Source organism: Falco rusticolus, chromosome 9, assembly GCF_015220075.1.
Source record: "Falco rusticolus isolate bFalRus1 chromosome 9, bFalRus1.pri, whole genome shotgun sequence".
Lineage (NCBI taxonomy): Eukaryota > Metazoa > Chordata > Aves > Falconiformes > Falconidae > Falco > Falco rusticolus.
Genome location: NC_051195.1, coordinates 22021576 through 22047558, shown reverse-complemented (window position 1 = coordinate 22047558; position 25983 = coordinate 22021576). Strand labels below are relative to the sequence as shown.

The 25983-nt window shown below is 39.1% G+C and overlaps 1 protein-coding gene across 8 annotated transcripts in view; it reads right to left on the bottom strand.

Annotated features, from left to right (window-relative positions):
- The window catches only part of PCDH15 (protocadherin related 15), a 442830-nt gene that overhangs the window by 68013 nt on the left and 348834 nt on the right, over nt 1-25983 (bottom strand). For all 8 annotated transcript variants that reach the window (XM_037400858.1, XM_037400859.1, XM_037400861.1 and 5 more), the window contains 2 exons: nt 12363-12472; nt 11444-11584 (listed from right to left, as the gene is read on the bottom strand). In XM_037400858.1, the coding sequence (XP_037256755.1) occupies nt 11444-11584; nt 12363-12472 (251 nt within the window). The remainder of the gene's footprint in view (nt 1-11443; nt 11585-12362; nt 12473-25983) is intronic.

Genomic DNA, 25983 nt, shown 5'->3' with positions numbered 1-25983 from the left:
AACGTTTTGCAGTATATCTTTCAACACTTACTGGAGTTCATACATTTACAGACCAAGCAGATCATGTATAATAGTGCATGGGTAATAGCATAAAAAATAAACACATTAGAAATAATAGCACATTTGTTATTAAAAGTATGAACATGAAGGAAGTGATTTCATGCATTTTTTTAAAATCTACCTTTATTGTTTCTGCATTTGTCATTTTTTTCTGAATGATTCTCAGTTTGACTTGGGAGGTGAAATATGTACCTTTATAGAAAACGACTCCCATAATCTGCACACCTGCACTTTGATATTAGGGCTATCTGAATTTGCCTGCAAGCAAAAAGCTGCCATGGCTTTCTTTAGAAAGCAAGCTATTTGGGGAAAATAAATAGAAAAGCACTAGTAAAAATAACATACTTCTGTTACACAGATTCTGGTCACACTGAATTCTCACAAGAGTTATAAAGAGGTAATGAACAGGCGATGTATACTAGCAGCTATGTTGCAAACAGCAACTTGCTTTTTGCATTTCATGTGCAGCTTGCTTTAAATGTTTTAATTATTACCAATTCCCACGCAAATACTTAATGATTCTGCCATGGTGTCTGTAAACTCACAAATGGTCATACAATGGCGCTAGCTAAGCAGACTCAACACCTATTTTCCTGTGTTAATTGAACGCATGCCTAAGCCTGTCTTCATCGCAAACCTGGCCTGGCCCATGGGAACTCAAGTAGTATTACTCCTCCCCTAGAGGTTCAACACATCTTCAAGCAAAATACTGCTGTTAATTTGTGTTTTATTAAACAGTTACTGATCCACCCCATTGAACAATAAACATCTCTCTCCTTCTGCAAGGAAAAAACATTAGCAAAACCTATGGACCTAGTGCAAAAAAGATTCAACTGTGCAGTAATCTATAACAACATCTGTTTGACTCTTTCCAAATTGTATAAACCAGAAAAATTGCTGGAAATGATGATATCCAGTTCATTAAAACCACATTTTCAAGTGATAAATTGCCTCATTTCAGAGTTGGTTTTCCCAACTCGTTTCAGTGCCAGGGTAATTTAAATGTTGCACAGGTGCCATGCTGATCTGAGTTAGCTTCAAAACCCAGTCTCATTTAGGAAGAGCTTAGTAGCTGCATCTTCATGGGACAAAAAAATTAAACCACAGACTATTTCTTAGCTTGCCAAAGTCACCAAAGATGTTCTGTCAGTCTGATGGTCCAAGTGATGGGAAAAAAAGGAGGACTTCATAAATGTAACTGAAATCTAAGAAAAACATTTAAAATGCCATCTAATGCATTAGTACAGAGAAAAGAAAAAAGAGAAAGGAATGAAAAAAAGGAAATGATGCTTCTTCAGAGGAATAATCAATTATTCACCTTCCACACTGATCTGTGCAGATATGTTAAACAACTTGTAGGTGCTGTTACTTCATGGGAAAATGACTTCATGATAAGCTCTCTTTTTACAGACATGAAAAAAAAGGCCATAACCCAACATCTGAATGTCTGTAATGTGGACATAATGGTCTATTTATAATCATCTCTAGTTTGCTTATGTTCATTTTAATAAAACGCTTATTACCTTGACTATGTTATTAATTACAGCAAAGAAAAATTTCAAAGAGGTATTGTGAGGTCCTATGAATAGTCAGATCTCTCTTTTGTTAAATCAGGTCCTTAATGTTTCTGGCTGCAATACTAAGTTACAGTTAGAAACTGCAGTCCTGTTGAGAAAAATTAGATTCCCAGGCAGGCTTTTTCACTGCAGCTACACCCTTTAGGGAAGAAGGCAATTGAAGCAGGATTACAGGCAATGTGTGTAAGTGACCTTGCCCTGCTGAGCTAATATACCGTTACATCAATGGCTGGCACCAGGTTACTGCTGTAGGGAAGATCCTAATTCTATCACATTCAGTGCTGGTAGGACTAGGCATTTGCTAATGTGCGCTAGCTCTCCTAATGCAAATTAAACATCTTTTGCATAGTGCTCACTGTTTTCATCATTTCAGGCCAGTTTTGGTGAGGTGGCTTAGCCTCGTGCAAAGTTTGCTTTGCAGTTTGCTCAAAAACATTTGTTTAATTTGCTGGTAGTTCTTTGAGCTGCCAAAACACTGATTTGTTTACCAATGGTTGAATGCTTTGAAAATGAGAGATGAAAGTTATTGCGTTAAGCACAAAGCACATTAAATATCCTGCATATATACAGAGTAACATTAGCATCGTTAACATTAAATTAAACATATACCTTCATTTTATCTTGCTGCCTGAATTTTATACACCGCTTATATTTCATTCATTCTGGCAGATGGAGGGGAACGTGGCATCTGTGAGCTCCTCCCTACTGCGTGCTTTTTATCTGATTCCAACCTGCAGCTGGCTGTAGTGAACGACAGTTCAGTTACAGAGGTTGCCTTATTCTCACATCAGGTAAGCCCAGAAGAAGTGCACATTAAAATCCCTCATCAGAAACTCTGCCAGACATGTGAAGGTTGTGTCAGACCCTTCACCATGGGGATTTCCCAAACCACTCTGCCTGATTCAGTCAGATATCCCCTGTACACGGGGCTCTGGTGCCCAGAGACACAGGGTATGGTGCTCCTACATCCACCCCCCTGCACCTCCAGTGCCCTGCCTGATTGAAAACAGCACCCAAACTGAGCATGTTCTTACAGAGTCTGCTTTAGGCTCTGGCATTAGACTCTTTTTTTTCCCCTTCATTTTCCAAATTTGTTAATACTTGTTCTAAATATTGTTTGTGTGTGGCTCTAGACCTCTTTTCTGGCACCTGAAGGGAGGCAACAGCATCCACTAGATAACGTGCACTACTGGTTACTGATACTTTCACAGGTGGGTCAGTGAACACCAAAGGACACCAATGCTTAGACTCACCTTCCAGAAGGGAAATTTTGGTATCCCAATTTATGTAAAACCTTCCTTCTTTGGTATTCTAGATCTGGAATTCAGCTCCACTTACATTATTTTTCATGGATTCCAGGAGTTGAAACCAGAATTTACTCCTCCATGGTACTTCTTGTGAGATTTCATGCAGTTGAAGTGTAATTCTTATTACTGTGACAGCTACTGAAACAGCTGGCCAGGTGAAAGAAGAAAACGCATCTTTCCCTGGACAAAGCTGGACAAAGCACCACAGGACTGCCAAGGTGGCCAAAAAGAGGTGAGAACAAAATGGACTGAGTACTGTAAGTGCCTGCCTTCAGCTGTAAGGGAAGTGCTTCTCTGTGCACAAAGTATGCAGATAATATTTGATAAGCAGTTTCTTTAGTTCAACTGCACATTTTTATTGCTAAGACACATTTATTACCTGGATTTTTCATACCAATTAGTTCAACAGTCATGAAGGCCAAGTCAACCTCCCAGACAATACACTGTAAAGGACATTTCTGCACCACAATCTCCTGCAAGGCCTCCTGTGTCCTATTTGCCTCCTCCCTTCAAGACCCCTCTCAAGATGAGCTGCAGTGCACAGATAATACAGAACTGCATCTGCTTTGTAAGACATCTTCGGCTTACAAGAACCAAGCACTGTTCCAGCTAAATAATCACTCCCAAAACTAGAAGATGAAGCATTTGGTTCTTTCAGCTTCTGTGATTTGATTTAGGAGAGTGAAAACATTCTGAAAGCCGCTCTAAAGGAAACCTGAGGATCCTCTAAACCTAGTAGAATATGACTGACTAACACAGAAAAAAACCCCAAACAACAAAACCTCCAGGCACCTGGTCAGAAATAGTATGTACTAGCATTCCTAGACATTCTTCCCAAACATACTTGTAAACTCTTTTCAGTATCACTGCTTATTTAAGTAGTGCTAATAACGTGCATGATTCATGTGAGTCCATAGTTTCTTGTCAGACTGCAGCAATTAAATTGAACTTTACTGAACTTAATCTGCAATGCTTTTTGAACACTGGGACAGTTGAGTGTTACCAGATTTGTTTTACATTATGTTTTCACCAATGATACTGCACTCGTCTTATACAATATGCCAAACCAGCCATTGATACAGCTGTTTCTCATGCATCATTTTAACATAAAAAACCTGCAGCTAGCTTAAGCAGTGACTGTTCTGCAGTAGGTAATAGCAGATTATTCTCTATTAAAAGTTCATTTTAATCAAACTGGGAATAAGAACATAATTTGTCAGGGTTCAACAGCACTTAGCTTTTACTACTGCCTTACACGTCTGTTGAACAGACTTTGCACTTTGGCAGGTAAACTGAACTGCAGCTGCGCTCAATCTCGCCTCACTAAATTTGGCAGACCCAAATAGGAATCAGCACTGAATATATTTCAGTGGCATTTTGATCTAAATCAGCATATGCCCATAAAGCCTGAAGAAGCTCATCATATGCTGTAGCTGATCAAGAACAGTGTAAAAAGAAGCTCTGATGAGATGTAAACAGCAATGTATTTGGAACAGCACTGATCAAAGGTCTGATTGTAAGAAATATAAAACATCTTTTTCTACCAAATAATTAATTGAAAAGGAACTGAAAAGATTTTATGCAGTCTCTCTAAAATACATTGCTTTGTTGCTCAGAGAAATTTGAAGTTTGTCCCAGTGGTTTTCAGGGAAACTACCCCAGAGCTGTGTGCCAGAGGAGGCAGATCACAGCTCTCAGGGCTCTGCAGCATACTTTGTCCATCTGTCATGTCTCCTGGATTCAGGGACTGGCGTGGCAGCCAGCTTATAAAACAGCATCAGCACAAACTTTTGCAACATGTTTGACACTAAATATGTAAGGCTACTTGAAAAGTCAATAATACAGGGTTACAGAATTAATTTTTATACTTAAGTAAAACTATCATTCCCAATTAGTATGGAGCAGTCACAGAATTTTGATTGCAAAACTGGTCTTATCCCTTTTCGCTTTATGATTCCAGAATGTTTATGTTGTGATTAGAAAACCAAAAACATGACATTTGCTATTCATTTTCCCTCCAATGCCTACAGCAAAGCCCTGCTTCACACTTGTGGTTACAGTAGCAATTGAGCAACAGAAACGACCCTCCTTGGGACAGCGCCTCTGCAGACCTCTGGGGAATTAGTATGCACCACTTTTTGCTTGGGGCTGTGCCAAAGGCAAAAGAGAGTTCTAAATGAACGAATAAAACATGTAAATAATAAATTGAAGGGTGATTTTTTGCTTAAAAATATTTTGATATCAAAATAAAAAACATCATTACCAAGATCACATGTTCAGAGCTGGCAGTGAATGTAATATTTAGCACACCTGATTGAAGTGAAAACACACAGAAGTGTATTCCCTCCTCAGCTGGTCTGATGTTCTTGAGATACGTTACCTCCTGCTTCTTGAATTCTAAGTAGATTTTTAACAAAAAATTGTGCTACTCTAAATTCCACAGCACCCATGACAGTTTGGATGGGTATCATGTTTTAGTTCTCCCCTGTAGCAGGCTGGATGCAAACACGAAGATGGCACTTGCCACTTTTAAAAAATAAATTTGCTTATCAAGCCAGTGCAAACACAACTGTAAAAAAATAAAAAATTCATTATTTGCAGTGCTTTACTTTTAATTTCCTTTCAAAAGACAGTAAACCAACAATATGGTTCTGTCATTACTCCTGCATCTCTAGGAATGTGAAATATGTGCTTGTTGCTCTTTCTTTTGTTACTCTTTAATTAGAGCCAATCAAATCAGCAAAAGTGTAAGCAAACATAAAAAAGAGGATGTGGGAGAGATGACAGTGGGACTCCAAGCAATGCCAGAAGTTTCCTAATGAAGAAGTAGGTGACAAGATTGGGGATGTCAGGGAGAGTTCCATTGCATTTACAAGTCTATGACAGAAGAAATCCTCCTTTTCACGAAAACATGACTTACTTGGGAGGAAGAGGCATCTCACAGTCAGCCTTAGCTAAGACAATCAAAACAAGACAAAATCTACAGCAGAGCAACCTGCAGTCAAAAATACTCCCTCTGGCCTCCCTCTCAACAACTGATTGAGCAAGAAGCTGTTAACACAAGTAGCTTCTAATGAAGACAAACCTTTCATGCAGCACTGTGCCAACTGGTAACACTTTTGCCTGTAAGGTTTAACTTTTAAACAATCTGTTTGCATCCATGCCTGTTTGCAGACACTGGAACAGCCCAGACACTACCTGGCTTAGCAGCCACAGAGGACGGGTGAAGCTATGCACAGATAGAAACGATAAGAGAGCAAATGACGACTGCTGTCAGCAGCAGTTCAGTGAGCAAGAGTGAGGGAGCAGGCTGAGAGACTTGTATGTACAGAGATGGTGAATGAAAAGATGTGCTTCTCTCAGATGCTGGGAACTGTGAACACTGGAAAACATGAGACTGAATCCTCCACTTCTGTACTCGGACGAATGTGGGTGGCCCTGTCTGTGGTGTTCAAAAGCTAACATATTCTGGCTGTCTTGTAAATGTACCCTTCTCTTCAGATCAAAGTGGGAAGCCTTGGTGTCTCATACCACAGTGGGTGTTTCATCTGTGGCACAGGAACCAGATGCCCACTAATGCTTTCATTCCTATGACTGGGACCACGTGCAGTTCAGTGGTAGAACCCTCTCTTCACCCCTGCTTGTCTATACCCCTGCACTGCTCTTCCTTACTGTGTTCAGGAAGCACTTTCTCTTTGCTGCTTTGCTGATTGTGGTTTCCCACAAATCCCTCTGCTTCGGCCTGTCCCTTTCTTCCTTGCCACAACAAGGTTATAGCTCTGACCACATTTCCCTGGGTTTCAAACTGCAGGACCGTGAGATGCAGATAAAAAATTTGTGAACTGCTGACAGTGCTCAAATGAAGTAAAAGATGATGCTTCCTCTGTTCTTGTTCAAGAAGTACTTCTGGTTTAGTAAATGATTAGTTGTACTGATACATTCCCTTCAGCTCACTAATTCACAACTCTTTCTGTGGGGAAGGAGCTGCTTGCTCTGTGGTAGATTACAAAGCAGTATCTCCCAACTGCAGAACACATCCTGTCACACGCGGTTCTGTGATGGTCCCCTTATATATAGGTGTTCCATTTATTCATCTTATCCATTAAGGGACAACTGAAAGCTTCTATTTGGAAGCCAGTAATCACAATTCTAATTTGACCTATAGTACACCACTGCACTATGGTCTATTGTGATAGACAATCCAATAAGCAAAGAGCAAACAGAAGAAACTCCAGGCTGCTAAATTGAACTGAATTGGAGGAGCCCATAAATACTGAAGGTCTTTCAGGGATCCTCAGTTGCTGATCCTCAAGCCAGAATTCCAACCTTTTAAATTCACTGTCATTGGAAAACCTAACTCTTCTTCCATTCAAATGAACTAAAAATGCACTGTAATTTCATATTATAAAGTTTCAGTTAAAGTAACTTATTTAATTTGATTCTACTGAAAGCAAGAGTGTGATTTTGCATGATTTAGCATCATATATTAAAACCCCTATTTAAGTCACCGGTTTTATGTTCTTATACTCCAAAAGACGTCTAAATTTACTTTCTCTCCTCATTTATTTATTCAGTTATTACTATGCTATCAGTTGGCACTATCACTGAGTGACAAGCTTAGTTACACTTAATGTTGTATCATCCGCTTTTCCACTGCACAGATGAAAACTCAAACTCCTGCTTCTATATAATTATCTTCTATAATACCACACAGTTAAAAACAATTTGTACCTAGCTTTTGAGTTTTGTAAAATTCAGCACTGCTTTTTGGCTGAGCAGTTCATCAGTGCTGTGTTATCTAGCTCCAGAAGGGCTCATCATTGCAGCTCCCAAGTAGGTCATCAATTCACTGCCAACATATTCCAGAATGGTTCACCGATTCAGCGGTATCCAACACTGGAACTGGCAGCAATTCATTGCCATTGAGTGTCAGAGTGGTGTATTAACTCAATGTCACATAATTCTAGAGAAGAGCATTCAAAGTCACCTATCACCAAAGCGGTTCATCATTTCAATGTCACCAAAGTCCACAGCGGTGCATTAATTCTGTCTCATCTCCTTCCACTGTAGTTCATCAATTCAGTGCCCTGAAACTCAGAAGTAGTATTTAACCTGATTAAAACTCATCAAGAAGGAAAAAGGTGCAAAGAAAATGGAAAGACATACATCATACAAACGTAGGAATCAAATCTAGAGGTCAAGGGATCTCCATTACAAATACAGAACTGATTTAGTCAGCCAGATACTTGTGAAGTATTTAAAAAAGATATATCTACCACATTCTTTAGTTATCCATCCAGCACAGTGCATATTCAAAATGTAATCCATGCTGTATAGTCATGGATATCCAAATACATACAGCAAGTGCATGTCTTCCTTTAAATTGGACCTAATTCAAACTCCGGTCATATCAAGAATCCCTGAACAAAACAATTAAACCATCACCTTTTAAAAAAATGCTGCCCAGTTGGGAGAACTGCTCTAGCACAGACTATGAGTTGGAAGAGGGATACAGAGGCCACTGCTTCCCTGATTGGAGGGGTCTGCCCAAAGACCTCTGCTGGAACCTGCTGACTCCCTCGTCTATTCATTCATGTCAGAGAAAGACTTGAAAAAAAGCTGTGTACTGCATGGAAGCTTTATTCCCTCGCTGAATATGGCCGGGACGCATTTTACAGAATATAAGCTGAACTGGACTCCTCCCAGACATGAAGAAATGCAGCCAACTGGCACTAGCTGTCTCTTTCTCTCCCTTTCCAGATCTGTCATTGATGGTGGCTATAACAGTAATGTAAAATTCTGTGTGCTGTTAATACAATTAAATTTCTGACTACTGAATAATCTCTGTGTTACACCACACACACGCTCAATTATTTCTAAGGAAGAAATATCTATGACAAAATACAAAACTCTGCTGCTGCTTACGAGGGTAGTAATGGAAACCCTGATGAATGTACTTTAACTGCCATCTCCTTTAAAATGTCTCAGGCTATAATGTATCATGTAATTTTATGCATGTTCCCAAATACTTAAGTTCATTAAGTCTCATATCTTTCAAAATGTAAAAAAATCTGCAAGCAAATTTTCATAAAGTACCAATTTCAGTATTGCAAGCAAGTTCTACAGTAGAATCTTTACACAGAAGAAACAGACTTGCATCCTGTTCAAATTACTACCCTGAAAAATCTGAATTTTGAGCTTTATAATCTATACTCTATACTCTTAAGCATATGCACCAAACTGGCAATGAAATAAACTAGAGCTGGGTTTCCTACTATTCATGGCTATTATTGTATCCGTCAGAACAATAATTCAAAGACCAATTATAGAAAAAGGACAGCAAAATGAGCCCAGTTAGTTAAGGGTGGCCCTTCCTTTGTGACTCTCAGACTATCAACAGTGTGGATCACAACCTGCAGTGTGGGAAAGACTCTGTCATGGGACAATTTTATCACTTTTGACAATAATGGGCTGGCACTCTGGCTCTCTGCCTGCCAATATGTCAGCCAAAGAGTCCAGTGAGTAGCAAAAGCAAAAAACCCGACAGCTCACTTCTCCCTGCAGCAAAGGAGAAAAAGGGATCCCACTGTGCTCTGTGTCTGAATTCACCCAGTGCTCCCCGTGCCTGGACACAAACACAATGAATTATCTCTTACTCAGGGCACGTGGAAAGATGAGAGCCTAACATTAGTGACAGATGAAAGACTGACAGAAGTTTGTTGCCCCTGGCTGGCCATGCAGACCTCCTAGGGAACAGATCAAAATAAAGTCTGTGGCAGCACAATTCCTAAAGCATCATACTGCCAGCAATGCTTTAATAAATGCATTTGAACTAAAATTGCTCATATTACTGGGGGCTTCCAAAAATTGTAAGAACGTTTTATTATGTACACACTTTGGTAAATGCCCAAACATCACTGATGTTCAGAACAGTCTAGTACTGGCATTTTGTTTGTATCTCCCCCTGCCTGTCTCCCTGGATTGAAAAGTAACTAAATACTGGTCATCTGCATAAAACTTAAGTCTGAGGTAACTCTGAACTCCATTTGTATTTCATAGTTTCAAAGTACGAATTTGATGTCCTTTTTTGAATAAATTATACACACACATCAATAAACAGCAGGTACCCATAGCCTGGCTTCCTGGGGATTCCTCAGCTCACACGAGAGTGAATGCAATGAGATGGTACAGCAGTATCTCTTGGACATTTATAAATGAAAGAGGCTAAAGTTTTCCCCTCAACCTGTTAGTTCATGGGGGTGGTTTTGGTCAGGATAAGCCTGCTTTTATCGAGTGCCAGAAATTTGCCCCATGATTAACACTGCTGGAAGTGGAAGGGAAAAAGAAGCTCCAGCCACTTGCAACAGATTTGACCCACAGCTCATACTGAAATAGCTGTGACTGCAGAACAATGAAATAAACTTACATTCAATGTGAAATGAAAGGAGGTCATATTTCATAGCCTTTAAACAAATATTCAGTTTCTCGCTTCCTTTTCTTAGTCCAGTCCACTGCCCTGGGCTTCTTTTCATTGTATCTATGATGCTCCTTAGCTACAGCAGGGAAAAACTGACACTCACAGAGACCAAAAATACAGAAAGAAAAAATTGATACAACAAGCACAGTCTGTGTAAAACATGTACCGAAATGCTTTTTGGTACAAGGTTTGGGTTTTTTTAACTAGGGCCCAACTGTGGCTTAAATAGGAAGTTGTATAGGAAGTGACAGGTCACTAAGTGAGCCAGATGTTTGAAAGCCAGATTTCCCAGACTTTTCTTTATAGGGAGGATGATAAAAATAATCAAAAGACCCTTCAAATTATTTTTATTAAAAAAAGAAAACTGTCTAAGGAAAAAGAAAACCCTCATTATGAGAGAGAGCTAAAGCAAAACACTTTGTAAATAAACTCCTTCCTGCCTAGAGATGCTGCAAAAGAACCTTCTTGTCTTTGTCACAGCAGGTCCTTGCCTTCAGTTTGTTCTCAGTCAGGGCTGCAATAAACTCCACACAGATGCCAAAGGAGTCTTTTTCTTCCTGTCACCCGTGCTGTGTATCTGTTTCCCATTCCTCTTGGTAGTGTCCCAGCATTTGCTGCAATGTTACCAGCCCAGCAGGGAGGAAGTCTGTATTTGGGCTAATGTTTATGAAAAAGTAACTGTGACATTCCATCACAAAAAGCCCTAATTACGCTGAAAACATTCAATTTGTGCCATCCACTCTGTTTATATATAAACATGACTGTATCTGTGAGACCTACAGCTGTGTAACATTGACGTGATTTGTGAGTGCTTAGCTCAAGACTGATCAGCTTCGTGTATAGAAGGCAAGCATAGAGATCCAGAAATGCATTCTCTGCTGCTCACATCCATTATCACTGTTGTATTTTTGATAACAAAACAAGGTCACTAGCTAGAGTGCAGTTATCAAAATCCTCAAAAAAAAAAAAATTCATATGTATATTAAAAAAAAAAAATTAAACCAAAGGATTTTTAAACTTACTTTTGGAAGGGACACGCAGATTCGATCGTACCACTTGTAAGGAGTCTGCTTGAACTCGAAGCTCGTAACTTGTCACACTTTCATAATCCAGAGACTTTTTAAGTGAGATCACGCCTGTTCTGTTATTAATAGCAAACACATCTGAAATCCACCAAAAACAGAAGTAACTTTCTAAGATGCATAAACAATTTTTTAATGCCTCAGTGCTGCTGGTCTGGTGATGACACTGGTCTCCTACATGGTCTTCAGAAAGTCATTCCCACCCCTCCCTCAGGCCTCTAAAAGCCCACATAACTCCTCTTTGAGGCTACCTTCAAAGGAGCACAGCAGCTGAATCTGGCCTGGTGCTGGAATAACCAACCTGCGGACACGCTGGGAAAAGCACACAAGATAAGCAGCCTACTCTCACAAAAAGGAGGATGGGAGGAGGAATTCTTCCACACCTCTCCAAATAATTTAGTGCAATTTTGTAGAGATTTCAAGGATCACAGAGAGTACTCCAGAAGGATGCAAATGCAGGAACGATGTTTTGTTGAAACATCAGGCTCTAATCAAATACTTGTGGCTACAGCATGGCAAAATCTATAATGCCTTAAAACAGATTTCTAAGCCAGAAGTACAAATACATCAAAGCGATTCATATTCTTGTTTCAGTATGTCATGAATTCACACCATGTGGCACCGATGTGAATTTTCATGTCAGTGAGAATGTCACTTACTTTAATTTTTATTGTAATTCTATTAACTAATCTGATCTTTAGCTGATCTCTAAAGGCTTGATAATGGAAGTCCCTCCTGTTTGTACAGATGCAGTGGGATTTCACCTTAGCAGTGTTATTTCTAATCACTGCTTCCTGAAGACTTCTGATGCACGCACTAGGCTCAGCATAACCACTAAGACCAAAATATTACTACTTACTCTCTTCATTTCCTGAAACAATTGAATATACAATTGTCTGGTTCAAGGCAGCTGCTGTAACAACTGTGACCACAGTTCCTTTTGGTGCACTTTCACTCACTGGTGGGGGTCTGCAGAATAGAACAAAAGTATTTGTTATGTTCCAGTTGCCTGAACAGCAGTTTACTGAAACTTATTCCTAAGGTTAGCAGTTTAAACCATCTATTAGGCTGTCAAAACGACAGGATCGGTTATTACAGAAAGATGTATTAAAAAGGCAAATGCTTAAGCTTCACCTCTGCAAATGCAAAAACCAGGTAGAAGTCCAACTGTCAAGATGTGACAATATAAGGATATAATAGTTCTTTGATATGAGAAATGGAAAATCATGGAATAATGAGTAGAAAATAAGAGAAACACAAGAACCACCACAGACTGATAAATTGCAATTAAAATTTAGAACGTAACAGTTCTTTTATAACACCTCTACTAAGAAAACCCAGTAATCTATCAGAAATGCATGCATGTCATTCATGGTAAAAATAATTTAAATAACAAGCACTTTAAAGCCACCTCCACAGGAATTTCTGCCCTTCAGAAAGATCAAAAAATTTTCCTGCCAACCCATTTCAGTACTAAAAGCTTTTCAGGAAATCAACTGCAACCCAGATATACATACATACATATCTTTTAAGCATTCAGTAAATAGTTTCTGATTCACTGAGCACTGATTTGTGTAGAGAAAGAGAAAGAAAAAAGATTACACTACTAATACATCGGTATCTCACGTTCTGCATACCCTACCAAAACTGAAAACCGAGCATTTCATATTCAGCATAGTTTCATCATGTATAAATACTGAGTTTCCTCCTGAAATGCAGAAAAGAATTACTTCAGTCTTTCTCTTCTGTTGTTCAACTGCTATCTCCTCAGACAATGTGATGAGTAACATTTTGAGATGCTGTTTCTTCAAGGAAACTGTAACTACTTCAAAATGAACAGTCTGTGCTAATGTCTTTAAAACAGCAATATAAACAATTTCAACATGAAGAAGTGAGACACTTGAGGTCATCTCAAATCAAATGGTTCCAGTTTTCATCACAGCACGTAAAGGCTGAATTAATGATTAAAACTATTCATGCCTGTGAACAAATAAATTTGAAAGGCAGTTTTCCCACTCATCCATAAATGCAGATGCATCTTTATTAAAACTAGCATTATCCAGATATTTTTAATTTTTAAAAAATTACACTCAAAAATACACAATAAAAGACAGATGAGGTTATGCTGAGATAGGCTCCTAAATAGGAGTAGACTTTAAGGAGTATTTCAGTTGCGCACTGACCTTTAACATTCTGGATATAACCTATACCTGCTTTTGTTTCAGAGAATATTTTATGAATTCCCTCTTCCATCGTCCAGCTATTCTTCAAATACTCTACCCCATACCACATTTTCCCATTCCAAGGGCAGGAAGCTGGAATCCCAGGTTGCAGTCCTAACTATTGAACCCAAAACTTTGCCATTACACACCAAGAGACCAACAATCTGCCCTCAATCTCTGTCTTACAAACATTTTCTTTGGGATGAATGTTGGTGGTTCAAACATCCTAGAAAAAGTTCTAGATAATTACACTGAATATACATAATTAAGTTAAAAAACTTCAGCCGGTGAATTATTCATTATTGCTTAAAAAAAAAAAAAAAAAGAGAGAGAAAGAAAAAAGGAGAAAAGAAAAAAAAGAGAGACCTGGGTAACTTGGGTCATGATGCCTGTTACACAACCTCTTGCCCTGGAGATGATGGACTTGCCTTCGTGCTTTGTGGCTTTCTGCAGCAACTGCCTTCTGCCTACATGAACACTGGTAGAAGTTTACCTATACTTCTAACTCTTCCCTTGAGTTGCTATTCAGACTGCCTTCACCATGACCCTTGTTTCTCAGACTGCTCCCTTACTTTGCCTTAAGGGTTATACTTCTCTTGCTCTTCCCTTAATCCTTAAAGAGTTCTTGCTCTCAGCTTAATCCAATTAGGGCACTGGACTGCTGCTTGACTGCTGATGCTCCTGATTACACTACCTGTAATAAAGATGCCAAAGGCAAACCGTATCTGTGGCTCATAGGGCTAAGGTACATCCATTCTTCCTTCCCTCCTTGTAACATCTTCCATTGTTTTATTTACTTGTTTTGTTTTGCTTTCTGTGGAGGGCCCAGTTTGTCAAATTAAAACCCTGTATCTCACTTAACATGGTGAGGTATAGCAATTCATCTGAGCATCCCTAGTTCTGCCACTGTACAAATAACAGGGAGAAAATCCTGTTCCAAGCTGAGCCACACTGGGTCATGTAATAGTGACTGTACTGAAACACTGACCTGACTTTTCTGCAGAAAAAGATGATAAATTCACTTTTACTCACACACACATGCACAAAGCAGATCACTCTGGCTCCCATTCTTCTCCCTCAAGTGTGCTATCAGCAGTAGAAATTATATTCATTATTGCTACCTGATTTATTAAGCTGCAAAACTAGTGCTATAAAAGCTTATTAATGTGCATTTTACAAATGCAAAGGTTAATCTTAGAGACAGGAAAAAAAGGCTGTAACATCTGAGAGCATTTCAAGCTGTAGCTATTTTGATGAGGTCAGAGATGCAGGCCACTGAGGAAAATAAAGAACCTTTTTATGATGCGTTATATATTATGTTGTTTTCTTTTTCTTCTGAAGGCATATAATTTGAACAAAAAAAACTCATGACTGTGTATACACAAACCCCACATTGCATCTGAAGCACACTTTCAGTATGTTATTTTAATGGAAATGGCCTTGTAACTTCCCCTCTGACATAGCTGAATTCAGTGAGTTGACAAATCAATATCAATTAGCAAGTGCTGTTGTGTTTGCTATGAGAGCCTATAGAGGGAGCGGACAGAAAACCACCACAGTAATCGCATTGATTTCATTTCCCTGATTTAACTAAGGTGATCAGGTTCAACAGAGGTAATGCTTCAGCTGAATTAAAACATACAGTTGGTCTCTTAAGAACATTTGCTGAACCGTAGAGAAGTGAAGCGGCAAAAGACAATGGTATGCAGCTGACAATATACTGTTCTTTATCTTCTACTACAAGGTCTATTAAGCTTTCTTTGGGGAAAAGTTCATTATTTTCCAATTTTTGAATGAGTAAGATGTACAACAGTGCCTTTTTTCTTTCTTTTTTTTTTTTTTTTAAGTGGTAGACATATAATTTGAAGCCATTTTAGGGGACAGACGAGGGCATTTTTTATGCAATAATTTTGCATTACTGGGTAATAAAGGCCAGTTATTTTTGTGAGAAAACACGACACTAGCAAAGAAGTGCAATCCAGTCCAAGCCACTCAACAAAGGCTTAGAAAACCGACAGCACAGTGAAAAGGAAGGGTACTGCTGTGACTTCAACACACAATCAGGATTCAGAGCATCTGAAGGTGTTTCTGTTTGATGATGTTTGCAATACCTTATTGATACACTCATTACCCTGCCAGCCACAGGCTCTGACTGTACCTGACAGTATGTTTCTATCACTCTCACCTGCATGGGACTAGCACAGCATTGCCTTACTGTCCAGTGCTGACTTATCTGAAATATTTTAAATGAAATGTTTACTTCCAGAGCTTTTGAACAAAACACCTTCTCAAATATGTGATTTCAAATATATGTCTCCAATACTTACATGCATGGGTATCCACATACATACAGTCACTGAATGTAAGAAGGGCCCGTGCATTAACATGATAATCCACTTGCACCTCATAAATCTCGGGGTGAAATGGGATTAACAGCAATTAACACACACTTAAGCCACCTCAGTTGCAACTCAGTCTTATCCACAATCTTAATCTTTCCTCCTGAACACTTTCCTTTGCACAAACATCTTTTGACCATGAAAAAATAAATGTATTTCTATACCAATATTGCGTTCATTCACAAGGTATTTTTTTGTAACGGTCACAGCCATGTGCAATTTAGGTCAGTTGATCTTCACTTTAATGTTTTCACAGAAATATTAAATGGTATCTTGTCAGCATCCAGGATGGGATGGATACCAGGAGGGGCCCCCACTCCTGCAGTGCAACAAAGACACTGTAGGATGCCTGGACTCGGCGTGAAGCCTCCCAACCTGCTCAAACCCTTTCTGACAAGCTGTGATGGTAAAAGAGGGCACGAAGGCAGCAAAGTGTAAAAAAGGAGCAGCCTCAATCACTTTGTGCCATGCTGAGATAAGATTGCTATCCAATGGCCTCGGATTTGGGAAGGACAAAGTAATTTAAAATTGACAAAATAGATGTTCAATAATATGTCTTCTGTCCCACTCTTCTGATTTAGTTACCCTGAACAAGTTTTAGATTTGCCTGTATTTCTTTGTGGCCTCTATTGCATTGCTCACTGCTTCAGAATGAAACCATACCACAAAATGTGTTTGCTTCTCAAAAAACCCAGAAATCAACCCCAAACTAAAAGAATAACAGGACTGAAATAAAGTCATTATTTATACACAACAACACTGAAAAAGGGTACAAATTGTAAAAGGATATCTTTTAATTTGCTGTATCTCAATCAGTGGGGGAAATGGAGGCTGAACTCATACCACATACATTGCAGAGCATAACTATTTTTAACATCCAAAGTAAAATTTTAACTTTTCCTCTCTTCTTTTTTCCCCTCTGCTAAACATGTCAGACTCTCACCTATTTTTCAACTTGCCTGATATCAAATATGCTTTAAATTCACTGTGAAACTTTTATATCTTCAAAAACATGATTTTTTTAAAAATTTTAAACCAGCAAACCAAATAATAAATTGAAAACCTAGTTTAGTGCTGAAGTTTGATAGTGTGATGTATATTTACTCTGTATTAAGACACTTCAGTCTACTCTGTTTTGTGGATTATATTATTTAGTTCATGGAGGTCCAAAAATATACCTCAGAATTTAAATAGGGTTTTTTTGTTGCTCAATTATACTAGGATTCTTAGCTCAACTTGATTACAATGTCATTTGGACCTCTCCTGGTAAAATTGTCTGCCTACCTTCTCTCACATTACAGCTTCTGGAAGTGTTTTTGCCTTGGCTACTTTTAACTTTCTAGGGCATTTTACCTCAACTCATTCAATCTTCTATCTAAAACATATTTGTGAGCAGCAAACACATTCCTGCACAGATTCTTTTCATCTGACTCCTCATGGGAAGCGTTTCGTTTGTTTTTTTGTCTGTCTGATGCTTTGCATTACATAGAAGCTATGTAAGCCATTAAAAAACCCTGAGCTTACGTATTTTTCTGGAGAAAAGTCAAGTGTAGACAGAGCACTAGAGAGTCTAAAATCAAGTGAGCTAACAGTGAAGTTATATGGAAACTAAGCTAGCTAATAAAAGCTCTATGAACAGAAACACGTAAATATTGGTCTGGCTATGCAGCTCAAATTTTTAGAATTGTGAAAAAAATGTACAGGTTTCTAACTTGTGTGCAGCAAACTAAGTTCTAACTTTGGTGCAGCAAAACAAAAGAAGAAACAAGAAAGCAAGAAGTAAACATCATGATGGTAGCTCTTTTAATCCTTTCAACAACACATTTAGACTATCTCAACTTCCTGTATTTGCTCAAAAGAAGGACCTAGCCATATTTTAGAGCAATAATTGATCAATTTCTTGAATTTTCAGTTTCCAGTAAGTGCAACTGTAACAATCTGAACAGTTTGTCAGAGGCAGTGCTTTTTTTTTTTTTTCCTTTTTTTTTTTCCTGGAAAATATTCTTAATTAGATGTATTTTTCAAGCAGTTTACCTTCAAAGTGTCCTGAAAAGGATCATGTATTCCTTACCGTACTTAGTATCTTCACCTGTCTCAATTCTCAAATTGGTTCAAGGCATTCTGACCTTTTCATGGTATTTATCTCTGAAACAGACGACAGGGGAGTCTGGACATTGTTACAGCACACCCCTGTCACTACCCATTAGCTTTTAAACCAAATGTCAGATTTTGTTCCCATGCACTCTCTGTCATCAGGCGTAATGTGTTTGTGTTATCCTACCAATCTTCCTAAATTCCTAAGGACATGAAGACATGAAAATTTCTGTCAGGATTACTATAGAAGCAAAAAAAAGAAAAGAAAAAATTCCCATTAAGTACAATGTAGGGCACACTCACATGCCAGAACTGGTCAGACAGTCACTGATAGGATCAGTTCTAAGACCACAGATAATGCTGTGGCTTTACGCTCCCATAACACACTGCCAAAAGCCAATAGGGTTTAATACTACAGTTGTATTATTTCTATCCCATATTCACATTCCCAGAATGACTTGGTTCTACATTTCATTAAACTGCAACATGGTGTTGAAAGCTCTGACCCTCGTCCTCACCAAGCACAGCAAGGCAGAATACCTGCACATACCTGGACCCTGTGCTTACCTCTTTTGGTACAACCAGGTAATATGCAACTAGATTAATTTCACCACAGTATTTCATTGAAAAAACAAATACATCAACTTAGAATTTCTTTCTCATTTGATAAAAAGAAGTAAATGTTCTTAACAAATTTAACAAAAGCGCAAGGTAGCACTACTAAAACAAGGAAAACTGGGAAAAAACGGTGATCCTTCTACTACACTGTAATCGTCTGTTAACTCATTCACAATTTTTTCAATGGCAAACCACACTTCAGTATCTGCTGTATAAGTAAGTTAATTTCCTAACTTCTATAACTACATGCTGAAGTATGCTTTCTTATTTGCTTTACTACAAACCAACTAAGTACCAGAAGAATACCACCATAAAACATCAATTCCAAAGGCAAAATCACAGGTATCTGTGTGAACCTCCACATCTGGCATTGTTTAGTCTGGAGAGGAGACTCAGGAGACTCTACAGCTGCCTGACAGAGGCTGTAGGCAGGTGGGGGTCGGTCTCTTCTCCCAGATAACAAGCAACAGCACAAGAGGAAATGGCCTCAAGTTACACCAGGGCAGGTTTACATTGGATATTAGGAAAACATGTCTCCACTGGAAGGGTGGTGAAGCATTGGACCAGGCTGCTCAGGGAGCTGGTGGAATGGCCATCCCTGGAAGTATTTCAAAAACACACAGATGTGGTGCTTAGTGACATTGTTTAGCGATGGCCTTGGCAGTCCCGGATTAACAGTTGGACTTGATGATCTCAATGCTCTTTTCCAACCTGAATGATTCTATGATTCTGAATCTTCCTGAAGCCAAGCTGCTTCACTCACTGACATGTGAGGCAAATTAAAAATGCATGATGGAATCTATGCATCATTGCTTTAGCTTCCGTTTGAGGAAAACATTGGTTATTCCCGCCCACTTCAGAAATGCTGCTTCAAAAAATGCTGCCGGTAGTATTTCACTCTTTTTCACATCTTTCATTCATGGTATGTAACTGTAAATTCCATTATGGAAAATGTGAGAGCAGAAGTGGTAAGACTGGGACATCCTGGGAAAAGGATTACCCAAATGAATGCTCTAAATCTACCATCACTAAACAAAACACTTTTAAGGGACAAAACTAAACCCCTGTGCACTCCTGTTAGGGGGAATGACCCCCTAACTGAGCACTGCTTAAAACAGCAGTGAGCTCTAATAGGAAGGAAAAAAAGAAAACTTAAGTAAACAGAGGCTTAAAGAAAACAGCTCACAAGCAGCCTGATGAAAAACCAACTGCATCTAAGGCAGAAGTTTATATCCTGGCACTTAGCACATTGTTTCATTTACAAAGAATCTTGATGCCCTGAATAATGCCATTTTACTTACAGGAAACAAGTTATGAATTCTCAAATTACTTCTCAAAGCAACATGTCAGAGACAAGTAAGTAAAACAGTAAGAAAATAGCTTTTGAAACCTCAGCTGCCTACAACGCAAAACTGTTCCTCTCCCCTCCAAATCCCTGGTGTATCTGGTTTGGATTTTTTGCCCCGTTCTACCCTTGGTTTGAACAAAGGGCATTCTCAGCTGTTGTCCTCATTGCTTTACAGAAATTTAACACTCCTGATTTTCTAAGACATGTATAGGTTAACCAGTTCCTGTCCCTGAAAGAACTCATTTCTCTTAATACTTTTATTTTTCTTTCACGCATCGTAAAGTTAAATGACTGAATTAGAAGGATACTCATGATAAAAAAAGCACAATTACTCCAACGAGGTCTCAAGACTTTCACAACACAGTGGATGCTGTTCTGTGCACCTTGTTGAAGTAGGCACCAAATTAGAGAGATTTCAGACATGAAATGATACTCCTACCCTCAATGCCGCTGTACAGGATTCCCCATTTCCTATTTCACAATGAGAATAACTTTGACTGAACAGCAGCAAACCAAAGAACAGGGAAAAGCCTCTTTTAAATAATACTTCCAATTGACTGCTGATATGCCTCCATAATTTTGTTTCATAAAATCATTTATTTATACGTAGCTATTTGCTTGGATGGTATCTGCCTCCAGCATTGGTGGATTTAATTAAGTGGAAAAGATTACATCATATATTCTACTGAGCGAGCAAGAGGTCCACATGTCAGAAAATCTCACTTTCTAACCTGAACACATTTCCATGTTGTTGCTGCTAGAGAAATAAATGTCACACCACATTCACACCAAGTAATAGCCTCAAATTCACAGCTTCACATATTTCCTCATAAGTTGGAACCAAACTTCAGATTACCATACAACTGGACACACCTTTCCGAACAGGTTTGGGACCTATAATGCAATACTAACAGAAGCTAGAAGTTTCCAGTATTTTCCTTTTCCTGCTGTGAAATGGCTGAACACCTGCTTAATGTGCCCACAGGCAATAATTTGGAACCAATGATGCTGCTTTCAGTTAACATTTCATTTCCTGCTACAGAAGCACATTGCTGTTAGGAATGACCTTCTAGTTGCAGGGATGTGATATTTATTAATTAACAAAACAAGAAAAAGATCCCAAGTCCCTTTGAACTTTTACTTTTTTAAAATGAGAATGTCCTCATAAAGAAGACAGGCATGCTAAAAAAAACCAACCTAATTCATCTGAGGTTCACTTCACATCTGGTCTTCACTGTTTCATAGCACTACTAATTATGATCTGTTAACTAAGAAGTGAAAGTGCTGCCATTACTTGTTTGGAAGAAATGGAAACTTCTGGATCAATTACTTGCTCTGGGGTTCAATCAAGAGGTGATCTGGGTGGAGCTGCCAAAGCAAGAGAAATAACAGATTGGGAAAGAAGCACCCAAAACAGCTGATTTCATTCTCCCAAGCATGTGATTTATTGTCAGAGACATGGCTGTTTTGGCTGTTTCACCAGCACTAAGCAGAATATCGAAGTCAGCATTAAACACCTTAATAAACTGTGGAAACGGCCACAGCCTGTTTTGGGTTGTGATGCAGAAAGTCTCACACTGTGTGCTGGCACCCCTTTCTTCATCACCTTGCTGTGCACAGCCCCCCCAGGCCCTTGCTCTCCAGGCTGACACTTCAGCTGGAGAGAGGCAGTGGAAGAAGCAGCTCAGGCCTTGTCTGTACACCGCTGACAACCGCACCACATGCTAGGCTTGGTGCCTGTGCCTCCCCCTCTGCCGCCAGTGTTTTGGAGAACCAGGAACATCTGACTGCCAACCGCCCCAGACAGATGCAGCAAGAAGAGCATCAGCAGCAGTGTCCTTCCCTGGCAGCAAAAGGTCAAGTTGGCTCAGAGTTGGACTAGCCATCTAGAAATAAATGTCTGTATGTTATAGGCCTTTGATTCTTTTTGATTTTTTCCTCTTCACACTTCGCATCTTTTACAGAACAAGCAAACAATGCTTGGTTTGGATAACACTTTATTTAGCAGGCATTGCTACTTTCAGCTCTCTCAAAGTTGTATTTAATATCCATGACAAGGACAGACAAAGATCCAAGTACAGAAGTATCCACATCGCTAACGCAGTTAAACTCTTTGGCATCAGAACAAAGATCCAGTCTAGGAGCACTGCGATAGCCTCCAGTACCAGCTGAAATGCAGTCAAGCGAGTTAGGCTTACATCTAAGGATGCACTAGAGAGACGTGTGGGAGCTGCAGTGTATTGGTGTCCCTAGAAGACGGTGACATGCAAGGAGCAGTAGGCATGGATCATCTGGCCCTTATTAACTACATTAATGGCCTGAAAGCCCCTGGGGTGGCATCTTCACAAGCTGCTGGACCAGATCATGCAGACCTGCTGGCTGATGCTGCTTTGCTTCTAACAGGGTGTGAGCGTGTGGAGGAAGAATGTCCTAAAGCATGCTGCACCCAGGCTACTGGGACGCTTGACCATGACTTGCTAGCTTCCACCAGAAGAGCTGACTGGTTGCAGCAGATATCTTTCTGATGTCCTTTAGTGGTCATCTATATCAGTCTTTAGGAAGGAACTATATTCTATCACTCATCTGTCATAAAGCAACTGCTCCATGTTGTATTTTACAGTTCTCAGAGCTCTTAGCTGAAGGGTGGGCGGGGGAGAGGCTAATTAATTTGCCCCCGGTTATGTAATAATGTAGAGGGACAGCCAGTGAGTAAAATGCAAATCTCTGGCTGCCTCCTGTGGAAGTCACTTTAAGACATGGATAATAATCAATCAAAGCCTCCCTTATTATGGACAGGACTCCAAGCAGAGACCCTAATGCACTGATGTACTTCTGACAGACAAGAGAGCTGCCAGACCAAAAGCTCAAGGCAAAGTTGCACTTTTATCTCCTTGTCTGCCTAATGCAGCTATGCCTTTTTGATCATGCCATCTGGTCCCCCCCTCCTATTTTTTTTTTTTTTTATTTATTTCTGATTTGTAATACATACTGCAACTGTGCAGGCAGTTTTATTCTGTAAAACTTTTCAACTGTAACCTTTTTCTAAACACACAGAAATGAAGTTTGTAACCAGCTAGAAAATGCTGGAATGATCCCAATTATGATAATTATGCAAGGAAAGATCAATACTAATCCACTCAAAAGCCACTAATTCTCAAACCTTCAGAAATTCTAGTAGCTACATCCAACAGTTTATCATTTTGCAAGCAGCACCATTACTCTGTGCTGACATTTACCCTGAAGAGATACTATGTCAACTGAAAAATAAGGTTATATGAAACCTGCCAGTTTCAGCTTGCATCACTGTCAAGAAACCAAATACAAAGTGTGTTTGCAGAGTGTGACAATCTCTCAGAATCTTAGGAATTAAAACTAGTCCTGCTCCAAAATGTTTGAGAGAGTTTCAGAGCTGAATCAGAAAGTTATGGGGTTGTTTTCATTTAATTTCTGATGTTGAAGAAAATGACTAACTGCTTTTGCTGCCCTCAAAAGATTTAAAGGGGTTTTTTATGACTGTGTGCATCAGAGAATTTATGAAGAATGGCGCATCGTTATTTCTTTGGAAAGTAGCCTCTTCAGCTAACCCTGATGAGTTTGCAAGGAGGAGAAGATAATGTGGGTTATTCAGTTGTCACCTAGGGTATTGCAGGATATGAACCACTTTTTACTGTAAGCTTTCTTCGTTGTAGTGAAATAAAGGTCCCGTTTCCTGGAATAAAACTGGAGCTCAAGGTGGCCTCAGGAAGTCTGAGGTCAGTTCACTTTTCAGAAGGCAACACAAACTCTGCCTGTGCTCCTGAACCTGAGAGTCTCTTCTCACAGTCCTGCAAAGGCACTGTGTTGGGTGATGTAAGAACTGGAAGACACCTCTTCTACAATGCAGGGGTGGACCACACTGTGCTTACAGTACTGCTGCGGCCTGACTCTGCTGGGTTTGACCTGAAGTGGTCTAGCACTGTGGCTACATTGTGGCCTCTTCCAAAACACTGCTTGGGATTACATACTTGTCACCAGATGAGAGTCAAGGGCAAGCTCCTTAAAGGTGAAGGTCATTTGGAATAAAGTTATAAAAGAAAAAGGAAACAAAGTGCGTTACTACCTATGCACCTAGCGGTGAAGAGCCTCTTTAGCAGCTCCAGCTCCCTGACTGGCTCCTGAGGCTAGGTACATCAGCTTTTGTAATCTACCCAAAATGTGGACTGTCTTGGAGAGTATCATATTTTCATGTCCTTCTGTTAAAACATAGCTACACATTTTTCTTTTCCTCACAGCTAAGCATATAGGACCTGTTCACATTTTTCTTGAAAATAGTAACACAGAAGGTTAAATGTACTACAGAATGGCTTTAAATATTATACAGAAATTGCATGTGCTCACATGACATCTGAAATTACAGTAACAAATGGAAACATTTTTATTTAAAGGACTACATTTTGCTACATTAACCAAACTGTAGTTCATACATTTGAAGACAGCTAATAAAATACAGTGAGCTGCAGGGATAATTTCTCTCAAGAAAAATCCTTCAGCAAAGGATTATAATTTGCACTATCATTATAGGTTTACAATTTTGCACTATTGCTTCAGATTTCATACTTGTTTTAAGATTAAATACAAAATTAGTAGAAGACTGGCAGTATATTGCTATTTTTCATTTCTTTAATGTATTGCCTCAAAATGCTAATACTGTAATCATGAGGAAAACCAGAATGCACATAATGAATTTTTGTCTAAACTCAAAACATCTGAGCAAGTCCATTCATTATGGTCTACTGAAACCAATAATATTTCATTCAGTTTCTGGTTTTGGATTTCTTACAGTACTTTGTTTTGAAAATGTATCTACAAACCCCATTATATTTTGATACTTGTCATGTTTCTACATTGGAAACAAGAGCACATATTGCAGCAAGGCTGTAACTTCTTGATACCGTGAGGCAGGCTGCATTGATCCTACCACTTCCTATTTTTGTATGGTTGTCAAACTTCTTTTATGTTTACGAACACATTCTCTGTAACAAAATTTAACAAGCTAATCAGCCTGTGAACCACTTTTTTTTTTTTTTAACTTAATTTTAAGAAAATGGTGTTGATTTTATTAAATTGTCAGAGGGTAAACTTTATCAAATCGTGACTCTGTAGTAATAATAACTATCATCTGCACTTCTAATGTCAAAGAGGTTAATTTTGAATTCTCTTGTGTTCCACATGAATGGTGTACAGGATCAAAACAGACTGTAGGAAACTTAAACTAGAGTCCTGGTGATCCCAGCTACAATTTCAATGCATGCAATTTTTTGTTTATCCACATGACTGACATTTTCAACAGCTTCCAAGAGGATAATTTCAAACAAATCTCTCCTCACTGTCATTCTCAACTACAGCCCAGATCTTTTCAGTTGGAGACAACCTGTTAAGACAGTAATATTGCACCACTATCTGACACAATTAGGGAATGGCTGGATGCCAAATATCTTGTGGCTAGGAGAAACAAGCAACTCAAGTATTTTGCCACCCTCACTTTGTCACAGAAGTGCTGCAAAGATGTTCTGTATGCTATTTCACACAGTCGTGCTTCTGGTGGACTTGAGTGCTGACTACGTACTCCTCAGAGCGGCATCCAATTAATTTACTAAAGAAGAGTTAACATCAGTATATATGCTATCAGCACTTAAGTACGCAAGGTTTTTGGTGCTTTGGTTCGGATCTTATTTTTGTGTCGTTTCCTTCCGTGAGCCAAAGTGAATAGCAGAAGGTACAAAAGTTGCAGTATGTGCAGGGGAAGCAGTTTCATACCGA